This window comes from Chiloscyllium plagiosum, chromosome 15, assembly GCF_004010195.1.
Source record: "Chiloscyllium plagiosum isolate BGI_BamShark_2017 chromosome 15, ASM401019v2, whole genome shotgun sequence".
Taxonomy (NCBI): domain Eukaryota; kingdom Metazoa; phylum Chordata; class Chondrichthyes; order Orectolobiformes; family Hemiscylliidae; genus Chiloscyllium; species Chiloscyllium plagiosum.
This window is the reverse complement of record NC_057724.1, coordinates 436,364-449,992: the sequence shown is the minus strand read 5'-3', so window position 1 is coordinate 449,992 and position 13,629 is coordinate 436,364. Positions and strand designations below refer to the sequence as shown.

Below are 13,629 nucleotides of genomic sequence, written 5' to 3'. Positions count from 1 at the left end.
CTAAATTGCCCGTAGTGTTAGGTAAGGGGTAAATGTAGGGGTATGGGTGGGTTGCGCTTCGGCGGGTCGGTGTGGACTTGTTGGGCCGAAGGGCCTGTTTCCACACTGTAATGTAATGTAATCTAATCTAATCTAAAAAACCTTGTCAAACACCTTACTGAAGTCCATATAGATCACATCTACTGCTCTGCTCTCATCAATCCTCTTTGCTATTTCCTCAAAAAACTCAATCAAGTTTGAGAGACATAATTTCCCACTCACAAAGCCATGTTGACTATCCCAAATTAGTCCTTGCTTTTCCAAATACATGTACATCCTGTCCCTCAGGATTCCCTCCAACAACTTGCCCACCACCGACATCAGGCTCACTGGTTTATAGTTCCCTGTCTTGTCCTTACCACCCTTCTTAAACAGTGGCACCACATTAGCCCACCTCCAGTCTTTCGGCACCTCACCTGTGACTATCGATGATACAAATATCTCAGCAAGAGGCCCAGCAATCACTTCTCTAGCTTCCCAGAGTTCTCGGGTACACCTGATCAGGTTCTGGGGATTGATCCACCTTTAACCGTTTCAAGACATCCAGCACTTCCTCCTCTGTAATCTGGACATTTTGCAAGATGTCACCATCTATTTCCCTACAGTCTATATCTTCCATATTCTTTTCCACAGTAAATACTGATAGAAGATACTAATTTAGTATCTCCCCCATTTTCTGCGGCTCCACACAAAGGCCACCTTGCTGACCTTTGAGGGGCCCTATTCTCTCCCTCGTTACCCTTTTGTTCTTAAAATGTATTTGTAAAAACTCTTTGGATTCTCCTTAATTCTATTTGCCAAAGCTATCTCATGACCCTTTTTTGCCCTCCTGATTTCCCTAAGTACACTCCTACGTCCTTTGTACTCTAAGGATTCACTCGACCTATCCTGTCTATACCTGACATATGCTTCCTTTGTTTTTCTTAACTAACCCTCAATGTCTTCAGTCATCCAGCATTCCCTATACCTACCAGCCTTTCCTTTCACCCTAACAGGAATATACTTTCTCTGGATTCTCGTTATCTCATTTCTGAAGGCTTCCCATTTTCCAGCCGTCCCTTTACCTGCGAACATCTGCCCCAATCAGCTTTTGAAAGTTCTTGCCTAAAACCGTCAAAATTGGCTTTTCTTTAATTTAGAACTTCAACTTTTAGATCTGGTCTACCCTTTTCCATCATTATTTTAAATCTAATAGAATTATGGTCTCTGGCCCCAAAGTGCTCCCCTATTGACGCCTCAGTCACCTGCCCTGCCTTATTTTCCAAGAGTAAGTCAAGTTTTGCACCTTCTCTAGTAGGTACATCCACATACTGAATCAGAAAATTGTCTTGTACACACTTAAATTCCTCTTCATCTAAACCCTTAACACTATGGCAGCCCCAGTCTATATTCGGAAAATTAAAATCCCCTACCATAACCACCCTATTATTCTTACAGATAGCGGAGATCTCCTTATAAGTTTGTTTCTCAATTTCCCTATGTTTTCTTAATCTAACAGCTGGTTCTGTTAAAGCTTCTGGTGGCTGGTAGGCCACAGTGTGAACAAAGCATTGCTGAACAGACCAGAACAGGAACTCAAGATGCCAACTAGATTTGGACTGGTGGAAATGAGGGCATTTTTGAATAGAATCGCATTTTAAGAGAACTCCATGTCAAACAGGTAAACACACTGTCTAATATTGCTTCCATGAACATGCTCCTGGGTTATGATTCAAAGGATACCATCACGTCTGTACCGGAGAGAGGTACTTTCCCCACACCACTGGGACTGTCCTAATAACAGTAGAACCATTGATAGTTATGGTGCTGCGACAGGAGTGCATAGAAGAGGGATCCTAATCAGTGAAATGAATTTTCACTTACTAGGTTTAAGATGCAGATTACAGATTGAAAATAGAGTATGGTCTTCAGGAGAGGAGCGGAGCAACAGAAGCTAAAAATTAAAATTTAAATTAGCTCTCCACCTTCTCCATGCCAGCTGACAGCTACAGAAGCCAACTTGCTCTACACTTCTGAATGGGTCACACAGGAACAGAATGCCAAGGTGGAGACAGAAACAGTATGACACTTCCTATTACTACATGGGGTAAACCCTCCTTCTTAATTTAAAATCAGCAACACAAAAGATTTATCCCATGCAGTAATCTGTAAATATTTGAGTGGCCAAGGACTATTTAAAGTAAGATTAACAACTCTATTTCTTAAAGTATAACAGAGAATAATTAACTAACCACTATTTAACATTTCTTTCACTAACCTATTTTTTACATTCCCTTCTATAATACTAGTCTGATAAAACTCCCAATTAAGATTTACAAAACATTTCTTATCTCAAAACCAGGCAGCTGTAGGTTCTTGTCTTTGGATCTTCTTTTCCCCTTGTTAGGAATTTCTGCGTCATAGGTTACTAATCGAAAAGGTACCTTTTTAAGAAAGCTATTTTTCAGGCGGTCTGTTTACATGCTGGGTTTGTCAGTTCTCCTCTCAATTGTTCAATTTCCCCCCGGTCTTATACCCAAGAGCATTGGATTGTGTCATTGGCTTTTAAGATTGTCAATATACTCAATTCAAACTTGATTGGAAATATTTTAAAATTGGGGTATAATTTAAACTGATTGGCCAAATTCAAATTTGTTGTAGTCTCCAGGCAACGAACTACTCAAGTTGTTGAACTCAGTGTTACATACACTGTTCCCTTATTGAGAACACTTGGTGCTGTGTCCGGTAGTTCTGCTGCTTTTAACTTTCTTAAAGCTACACCCACATCTTCATAACACTTCCACATAAAAAAGGTTCAAAGGGAAATGGGCCCAATTTAGCTTGGTAAACCTTGCCGGCCTGAACAAATTGGGCTGAGGGCCTGTTACTTGTGCTGTATGATTCTATGACTCTATTAGATGATGCACAAGGGCCCCAATATCAACATAAATTCAACTTTGCCTCAACTTCAGACCAACTCTCTTTTCTTCAATTAGTCCCTCCTTACTTTGTTTCCAAAGAAAATCAGACAAAATATTTCCTCACTGTTTAAACCAAACACATTAAATTCTTGACTCAAACCTGAAAATTCTCAGGATGCTTTACCTTCAAGATGTTGTTAATGCTAATAACCATCTGTGCCCATTCCACAGAGTGTGGGTGGTTCTCCTCCAAAAATTGTTCTTCTTCGTCTAATAAACAGTCGAATGCAGTATCAATCTGGGAGACCTGTCCAGAGAAGAGATGTAAATGTGGTGCCATAATGGATAACCAGAAGCTTCAGGCCAAACTATTTCAGGCAAACTATAAAGGAGGTGGGTTTCCTCCGGGTGCTCCGGTTTCCTCCCACAGTCCAAAAGATGTGCAGGGTCAGGTGAATTGGTCATGCTAAATTGCCCGTAGTGTTAGGTAAGGGGTAAATGTAGGGGTATGGGTGGGTTTCGCTTCGGCGGGTCGGTGTGGACTTGTTGGGCCGAAGGGCCTGTTTCCACACTGTAATGTAATCTAATCTAATCTAAACCACGGAGCTTAATGACCTGCTTTAATATTGATTATAAAATTCAAGGGAGCAACTCTTGACCACTTCCTTTTACACAGAGAAGGCAGACTGAGGAGAGACACTCCTGCAGTGCATGGTTTCAGATGTCATCAGGTACATCCAAACTTCCCAAACCACAAAATGCACCATCCCAACAGCACAGCTAAGATAAGCAATTCACCATTTGTCAACGGTGCACACTCCAATCCTACTAGTAAATTAATAAACTATAAACCATTGTTGCTACCATTTAAATCAAGGATGGTTAAAGTCAATGGAACTTATATTCACAGGCTTGGAAGATAAAGCACAGGCTGCCTGAGAGAAAAATAAAACAGAGAGGAACATATCTGACCAACAGTAAAATCAAAAGACAGATCCTTCTTTCTGTACAAAAAAAAAGGCATCCAGAAGACAGCCTTGTGGGTTTAGGTCCAAAGGCAGCATCTCCCTTCTGTATTCGTGAAGGTTTAAGTTCAAAACCAATGGAATAGAACAATAATAACATTTCAGAAAGAATATATACAAATTGCAAAAAAATCATTACTTCATTGGTTAATAAAGGGCGCAGCATGGTTGGTGGATTTAGAGCTGTAGTGGGGTTTTCCATCAATTAGGCAATGATTTAAAAAAAACAATTAAAAGTGTAAACTCCAAGATTAAGAAAAGGTCCAACAAATTTACAAAAATTGACGAAATCTCAGATAACTGAGGAAAACAAGTCCTGCTTCGGTTTACAGTGTTTATCATAAATAATAATTGGTAGTATAGGAATACCATCTTATAATCATCAGGACAAATCTGAAAATGCCAAATTTCAAAAGGAGCAATAGTTTGTACTGCAGGAGATAAAGGTGCCGAGTTAGTACCATAGTGCATTCTCCATGTCAAAACCTTAATCAGAGGTGACTTACAAACCAAATAGCAACCTTTTCTTATGTACAGTGAACCATTTATTAATTGGCACTTAACCGGTGACCAGGATTGTGCTAGTTGATCAAAAATTGGGTCCACACCCACTAGGTAATAGAAAATGCAAGGGGTATACACATCATGGTTATTTACAGCATAAATCACTTCAACTTTGCCTTCAATAAAATTTCTCGGCAAAGGGCCTTCTCACTTGCACCCTCAACTGAATATTCAGACATCGCAGTAGATTGCAATTTTTTTTTGAGGAGAAATTAATTTAATCAACTGTTGATATTTTGTGCGGCCATTCAATTGAACAAGTATATTAACAGTGAGGTAAAAACATTTGCAAAAACTATAATAATTGGACAGAACAATGCAGTACACTTTGTAGTATTTCAGGGAGATAATTTTTGCCAGTTCATAAGGTGCCACTTAAGAGAGTTTTGTGGACTGCAAATTGTCGTCTGAAAGATAACTTTCTTGTATCTGTCCTGATGATAGTAAGATGAAAAGCTGCAAGAGCACGTCTCTATTTTCAGTAATACACAAGTCTGTATAATGCTTAAGAACTTTAGCCTCCCAAACTTTCTAATTCATTTTTTAAAGAAAATAGACAAATTCACTCTTACAAATATCAATGTATTGTTTTCCTCATGGGTGCTAATCATCCCAGTGAAATAACTCATATCCTCTCAACACTGCAACTTAAACAGAGTGTGAAACTCATACCTCCCGGAAGAAAATATCAGCTGGGGTCAGATTCTGAGGAATGCCCTCATTCCTTTTACTCAAAGCACAGTTAATCGCAGCATTTACAACTTCAGGAAGCTTGGTGTGGTGATTCTTCAGAACAATGGCAGCAGAAAGTTTCTCAGCATGTTCACACAGCAAGAGGCGGGTAGCCATAGGGATCCCACGCACCAGAACAGTCTCAAGTCGATTTAGTAATTCCACCTAGATTTTTAAAAAAAAATTAACATATTTGATGCTAAATAACAAGGTTTCTCTGGGGTCCAGTCATTCGTTAACAAAGTATCACAGTAAAAAGAACTCAGCCTATCATACCTCTGCTAATACCAGCTTTTTTCCAATTGATACTAATTAAGTGAACATCATAATCCTCACATCATTTTATATGCTTTGTCTTCACTTATCCAATTCTTGATTAAATGATACATCAGTCTCTATCACAATAACTTCTTGTGGTAAATCATTTTTTTTAAAAAATGGCTATGGGAACATGCATTTCATACTTTCCTTTTTACTGGGGATTAGTAGTGGATATCACCAGGGGAGAGAAGCCAGTTGTTGTTTAGAAATGATCAGTGGAAGAAGTTTGTTTTGTTTTCAACTTTAAACTTGTGCAAAATACGGCCAAGGTCTGGTGGGTATTTGTCACTGCTGATGTTCTACACACAAAAAAAGTGTCAAACCTGGCAGGTGAATTCAGGTGGTTTGATTCTGAAACCTATTTAATAAGACCATGGCTCAGTGAAGACAACAAAGACATCATATCAAAGAAGAGGGATGCAAAATTCCTGGCCTACACTCTTCCACAACTACCAACAGATCAGGTAATTTGTTTTATGCTTGAGATTTTGTTGTGCAGACATCCGGTTTGCACTTCTTCATGTAACGGTGGCTGGATTTCAAAGTAATTAAGAACTGTGAAAGGTCGTATGGCACCTGAACACTCAAGTTATTTGATTTAAAACTCACATCCCGAAGAAACTCCATCAGACAGTAATGGGCTTTCATCTTATCTTCCAGCTGGTGAAGCAGCAGCAGGGAAGTGTTGCTAAAGCTACTTAGATCTGTGAAGAGGACACAACATTCATACAGCTCATCAACTACATTTCTCCAATACACCGCGACAATGTGATTTTAGAGAAAATTTGTTGCTCAGGTTGTTGGTAAGGTTGTAAGTTTGCTCCCTGAGATGGTAATTTGTTCTCATATGTTTCATCACCATGCTAGGTAACATCATTATCCAAAAACGAGCTGCATTAGAACATTACGAGCCACAACACACTGCAGCACCCAAGAGCTATGAGAAGCCAAGGAAACACATATAAACAACACATTCAAGAACAACTGATGAGCACAGTCTGCCGATTCCTACTCAACAGACTTAAACGAGACGACACAACACGTCCAGAGATTCTAGTCACCATGCCATACATTAAGGCCATCTCAGAGATGACAACTAGGCTACTCCAGCCCCTAGGCATCATGAAAGCCCATAAACCTACCATCACACTGAAACAGCTCTTGATGAATTTAAAGGACTCTGTACCAACAACCACCAAACGAACATCATGTACCAAATACCCTGCAAGAACTGCAACTAACATTACATTGGACAAATAGGCAGGAAACTAGCCACTCGGATATGTTAGCACCAACTAGCCACCAAAAGACACGATCAACTATCAATAGTATCCATACACACAGACGAAGAGGGATACAAGTTCGACTGGGACAATACATCCATCCTGGGACAGGCTAAACAAAGACATGCATGAGAATTCCTAAATGCCTGACATTCAAACCAGAATGCCATTAACAAACATATCTATTTGGACCATATTTACCAACCTCTCAGAAAAAAAGAACCAGAAGTGACAACACTCACCACAACAGACAGACACATAAATAGCAAGCGGGACAGAACACCAGCGCTTCATTGGAGACTCACTGATGTTAATTACGGTGATGAAACGTCCGAGAACAAATTTACTAGCTCAGCATGCAAACTTACAACCTGACACCACAACAATCATCTCAAAGTTTACCATTACCTATAATTAATTACGTATGGTCATAGTTTAAAAGATCTCTTCCATATACAGCACCCAATCCTATCCCCATATTAAGATTAAAATATTTGTCAAGTCAAATGACTGGAATTGGTCACATTTGTTTTCATTGGCTGAAACTGTCAATTCCACACATCAGTCATGAAGCACTGATGGTTTACAATGAACTTCCTACATCAACACTTAGAATAAAAGCCAAGAAAACGTTGAAATAAAACAAAAGTTCTGGAGAAGCTCAGTAGATCTGACAGTTTAGGAGTCAAATATGACTTGTTCGCAAGGTACGGAAGAGCTGCCTTATCAATACACAAAATATTTAATTTGCAAAGATTAGTTACAACAGTGGGAAAATTTGCTTTTTGCCTTTGTAGTAGATATTTTCTGTTCCTGTGCCCACAAGAAAATACTGGCTGGAAGTTCTGTTGCTGAATCAGGAAGATATGTTAACCAATTCAAACCCCATTAACATATATTTCACACGAACTGAAATCACTTACAACAAAAATGACAATACTATCTACTTTACAAGAGATGTAGTTGTACACAGACTGGTGCTTTGGCTTGGACTTTTTTTTGGGGGGTGGGGTGCGTGTGTGGAGGTTGAAGAATATTTTTGCATAATTTGGAAGTTTATCAAGATTGTGATACAGTGCTAACAAAACTTCTCTTTTAGCTTCAGATTCTCAGGTAGAGGGGATCCAACACTGCTGGAGATCAGAAATATTCAAGGCTTCAACACCTTACCACAAGCTGATCGCAATGATAATATTCAGAGAGATTCAGTGGGGTCAGTAACCAGTTATCCTATTGGTGCAGCAACAATGAGCAGTTTATTAAGTGTGATCAAACAGCAACAGGAGTGGTCCTGCAAGAGCAGGGGAAACAATGGGCAGGCCGGATTGTATCTTTTTAAAAAAATCAATTTCTCAGTACATATACAGTAGTCATTTCCACGTATCCAATAAACAGTACACTCCAAAGAACTTAGTGCTGCAGGTTTGCAATAAAATCTTACCACTTGGTACAGATTCAGCCCAGCGTGGGTCACAAGCCGGATAGTCATTGATTAGATCGAGACTGATCTGTGCCACAGCCATATCCAGGTCAGAGTCTGGACCTGTGTCAAAACTATCGGGGAAGATTTCCTCCAACATGTTCTGGGCACCAATGATATCCTTTCTGGAAGTTAAAATGATCAGAGAAACTCAAATTACACACAAAGATAGATGAACATTGATTTCACAGGCTTGATTTTTCTGCTTTTTAAGAGCCAACTCTGTATTTCACTGACAAAGTTTTCACAGGTGATCTATTGCAGGCTTAACCTAAAACCCCAACAACAACATTTTAAAAAAATTAAGTACAGAAGAACAAGAGCCCATTCAGCCCATGAAGGCTGTTCCAGTATGTAAAGTATGGTTGAATCATCCCTCAACCCCATATTTCCAGCTTTTCTAACTTCAAGAAAATTCACTGATTTGACCCACAGCCTGTCTGGTGAGTGTTCAATGTTTTCTTTATCCTTTAAACACTTTAGCAATGGCCTAACTGTAATTTGAAGAAACTGAAACAGAAATTGCTGGAGAAATTGCAGGCCTGGCAGCATCTCTGGCGAGAAAGCAGTGTTAACATTTTTGAGTCCAGTAACCGTCCAGCTTTGATTTCGGTTTTTGTTTGACTTCTGGCATCTGCAGTTCTTTGTTTCACTGTAATTTAATGATTAGCTTCCACCCTCCAGATTTGTTCATCTGAAGAAAGTTACTCTGAATCCATTCATTGAATCCCTTAAAGAGTTTAAACTTTCAACCTTTTGAACTCCAAGTAAAACAGGACAATGTGTGCTTGCAGTTTGATGTTCTTGGTGTCAGGAGCAGCATTCTGGCGACTCTGTCCAGTGCATTCTACAGTCAGTCAATCAGAAAAAAACCACATGAAACACAGATTCCCACCATCCATTCGTACCTGCAGTACATCACAAAGGCAGTCTTCAACATTTTCGTTTTATCCTCCTGTGCCTCCATCTCTGCTCTTTCAAATGGTTGCCTGGCATCACTCTGAGAAAGAGACCCAATTTTAATCAAATCACTCATGAAACCACAGTAAATATCTGCAACAAACGCAAACAAACATCAGTGCCTGGCAGACCACTGATGGGATGTGCCTTGTGCACCCCAGAAGACAGCACTGTAATCAAAGTGCAATTGTCAAAAAAAAGCCATTGTTAAGAAAAAAAGCTACTGCGGAATTTTTTATTTTCTGCATTTAAAATTAGTCATCTACAATTTTACCCATTGTTAAAGTTTCTACCTTGCTATTGGGTTAATATCACTTCAGATTTCCAAAATGTTATTCTTGTAATTTAGGACAGTCAGATGTCACTCATTTCAGGAAGGATAAAATTGTACAAGAGAGAATGCTGAAGAGATTAATCGAGATGCTGACTGGGCTGGAGGGTTGGAGCAATGTGGAAACACTGACTCAGCTGGGGTTGTTTTCCTTGCAGCAATAAAAATTAAGAGGGGACCTTGATAGAAGAGTACAAGATTGTGAAGGGCATACGTATTGCAGACAGGAAGGCATGTTTTCCATTAGTAGGGGTCAATAACAGGTAAACACTAAGGGGAAATTGAGGAAAGCCTTTTTAATAGATAGGGTTGACCTTACGGCCTGTAAAAGGTGGTCAAGTCAGAAACTGAGACGAATCATAGAGTCACAGAAATGTACAGCATGAAAGCAGACCCTTCGGTCCAACTCATCCACGCCAACCAGATAGCCCAACCTAATCTCGTCCCACTTGCCAGCACTTGGCCCATATCCCTCCAAACCCTTCCTATTCATATATCCATCCAGATGCCTTTTAAACACTTGCCCAGACCTTACCATTAATGGAGAAGCCCTGCTCAGACTTGCTTTCCCAAAATGCAGCACCTCACATTTAGCTAAATTAAACTCCATCTGCCACTCAGCCCACTGGCCCATCTGATCAAGATCCTGTTGTAATCGGAGGTAACCTTCTTCGATGTCCACTACATCTCCAATTTTGGTGTCATCTGCAAATGTACTAACTATACCCCTTATGCTCACTGCCAAATCATTTATATAAATGACAAGGGTTAAATCTTTGGAATTACTTGCCACAGAAAGCAGTGGGGGCAAAGTCCTTGTTTATATTTAAGGTCTTTAAACATTTGAGCAGTACTTACATATTTATCTGTGTTGCCATATCCACCAAGAGTATGGGCAAGAGTTGCAAAATGGGATTACTATAGTCAGAGTTTTGTTGACCATTGCAGACATAATGGGCTGAATGCCCCCTTTTGTGTTGTAAATGTCTGAGAGCGATTACCACATATCACATTCCCTGGTGGCCATACTGCACATCATACACAAAATTGGCTCAGGTGGCATTGGTGCAGTGGGCTCCATTATAAACAGGCCGAAGCTCGTCCAGAAAGGCTCTGAAACATCATGGACAATGCTTCATAGTCCCGCAGCTAAAGGCCGTTAAGGTTAGTGCAAAGGAAGCTCAAACTCACTCTAACAGTGCACTTTGGCTTTGTAATGAATTTGTGAGCAACACAGATTTCCTATTCAAAGACTTGAAAATCTACGAGAAATCATTTAAAATTACGTCAGTCATTTTGGGAAAGAGCAGTTAATATTCATGCAACCAATCCACAATGAAGATGTATAAAGTCAAGGTGGTAGGGCTCTTGTGGCTCAGTAGTAGTGTTCCTAGGACACTTGGGTTGAAGTCTCACCTGATTCAGAGACGTTTAATAAACATCTCTGAACAGTTTGATTACAAAAAAACTTTAAAAAACACTTGAGAAACATGTGACACATGCAACATAAAATATTCTCAATTCATCACTAACCCAACATTGGTTAGTGGCTCCAGTCTCGATCAAAAATGGGAGAATCTGATAGACCAGTTGAGGTCAGATTAGGAATGAAGTCCCACAGCATGGATATCAGATCAACATGGTCACTGAGATTGGTGCAGGAAGCACTGCGTTTCCCCTCTTGGTCTACAAAAAGCTAACTGATTGGATTGCCAAATCAGTCATGTTGCAATTCAGTTCAGTAAGTTCTGATAAAAATTCATTGATCTGAAACTTTAATTCTGTTTCTCTCTCTACAGATGCTATTTGATCTAAGTATATCTAGCATTCTCTGTTTTCATTTTGGATAATCCATCAGAGTTCATCCACAAAGAGAAGTAAGCTTCAGCAGCACCACTACCTCAGATGCTGCTAAGGCTAGCGAATCTTCAATATTTTCAGGCAGCATTGACACACTTTCCTTGGGGCGTGCAACAACCAAACCACTGTTCCTGCAGAAGAGCACAGGCAATCCGGTAAAACTTCCAGCTCCCAGGATACCATCACCTGCAAGATTAGTAAGAACATTCAACAACCAGTGCAGAAACTGATACGTTATCAATATTTATTTATATGGCACCATTAATGTAATGAAATACCTCCTGGGACTTGTTACTAGACAAGATTTGACATCAAGCCATTTGAGCAGATATTAGATCAGGTGATCCAAGGAATAAGCTTTAAGGAACAAGTGAGGTAGAGAGTTTCAGGAGGAAATTCCTGAGAAATAAGGGAGGGTGCAGCAAGTGGTACTTCCAGACACCAGTGTCTTGCCTTTCTGGTAATTACAGGTCACAATGAGATTCTGCAGTGCATCTTGTAGATGTTACATAGCTGCTGTGCATCAATAGTGGATAGAGAATGTTTGCAGCTGTGATGCTGATCAAGCAGGCTGCTTTGTCTCAGACGGTGTCAAGCTTGTTGAGTGTTGTTGAAGCTGCACTCATACAAGCAAAAGGAGTGATTGTTCCATCACCTCTGACTTGTACCTCGTGATGTGGACAGACTTTGGAGAGTCAGGTGGTGAATTACTTGCTACAGGACTCCTAGCCTTTGATCGGATACTGTGGTTACACGATTAGTCCAGTTCAGTTTCTGGTCAATGGTAACCCTCAGAACATTGATGATGGGGAATTCAATGATAGTAATGGCACTGAATGGCAAGGGACAATAGCTACATTCTCTTGTAGGAGATGGTCATTGGCTGACATTTGTATGGCATAACTGTAACTTGCCACCTCTAAACCCAAACATGGATATTGCCCAGGTCTTGCCATATGAATATGGACTGTTTCAGTATGAGTTGTCATGAATGGTATGTTGTGCGGGCGGGGTGGGGGGTGGGCGCCCATTGTTAAAACATCTGAAGATGGTGGGCCTTGGACACACCCTAAGGAACTCCTGCAGAGATGACTGGCCTTCGACAACCACAATCATCGTTCTGTACACTGGGTAAGACTCCAATCAATGAAGAGAGGTTCCCCCGATTCACATCGATTCCAGGTTTTTCTCAGGATCCTTGATGTCACACTCAGGCAAACGTTGTCTTGATGTCAAAGGAAGCCACCTTCACTGCCCCCTTGTGTTTAATGTTTTGATAAATAGTCACAGTTTCTGGAATCAATATAAGTTAATCTTTCACTGGGAGTTGGGTCATCCTATTTGAATTTTGTGTTGAACATTTAAAAATGTATCATTCATTGGATGAGGGCATTGCTAGCTTGGCCAGCATTTATTACCCATCCCTAATTGTCCAGGGGCTTGTTAAGAGTCAACCACATCGCTGTGGGTCTGAAGTGACATGTAGGCTAGACCGGGTGAGGATGGCAGTTTCCCTCCCTAAAGGACATGAGTAAACCAGATGGGTTTTTCTGACAATTAGCAACAGATTCATGGGCATCATTAGATTATTCACTCCACATCCAAATCCATTACCTGGCTCTCTGAACCAACAATCTAGTGATAATACCATTAGGCTGTTGCCTGCCCTCAATTTCTTGTCATCACAATCTGATCTGTGCTCTTATGGAAAGATTTTGTGGCAGCAGCAATTTACAATATCAAGGACTTACCTAACAGCAACATGAAACAGAATGAGCAGCAGCCAGAGAGTTAAACTTCTTACATACAACAGTTCCCTCAGTGAATCTGACATCCTACATCCATGATAATTCCAAAGAACTTGTTCATTTATAACTACTGTGCCTGAAAATATTTAACAACCAGATGGCGATTAAAGCTTTGGTGATTGTATACCTGGCATATTTAGGATAAGTTTCTCCTGGGGCAAACTGGCTCTTCCTGTACCTGTACAGCACGCAAATACCAAATCATATGTATAGAGATACGCAGCTGGGCTCGCAAAATCTGGAATCAAGAATCGCTGGCACGGTAGCTCCTCTGTCTGAAATGGAGTTGTTAAAATTAATAACAGAAACAAACAGAGAAGGCTGCA

General features: G+C 40.2%; 1 protein-coding gene across 3 annotated transcripts in view; it reads right to left on the bottom strand.

The window, feature by feature from the left end:
• nup133 (nucleoporin 133) overlaps positions 1-13,629 on the bottom strand; it is a 61,980-nt gene that overhangs the window by 15,564 nt on the left and 32,787 nt on the right. For 2 of the 3 annotated variants that reach the window (XM_043704244.1, XM_043704245.1), the window contains exons 10-16: positions 13,431-13,578; positions 11,533-11,681; positions 9,253-9,344; positions 8,306-8,469; positions 6,191-6,285; positions 5,201-5,425; positions 3,124-3,246 (exon numbers count right to left, since the gene is read on the bottom strand). In XM_043704244.1, coding sequence (XP_043560179.1) covers positions 3,124-3,246; positions 5,201-5,425; positions 6,191-6,285; positions 8,306-8,469; positions 9,253-9,344; positions 11,533-11,681; positions 13,431-13,578 — 996 coding nt within the window. The remainder of the gene's footprint in view (positions 1-3,123; positions 3,247-5,200; positions 5,426-6,190; positions 6,286-8,305; positions 8,470-9,252; positions 9,345-11,532; positions 11,682-13,430; positions 13,579-13,629) is intronic. The other variant, XM_043704246.1, reaches the window with a different exon arrangement.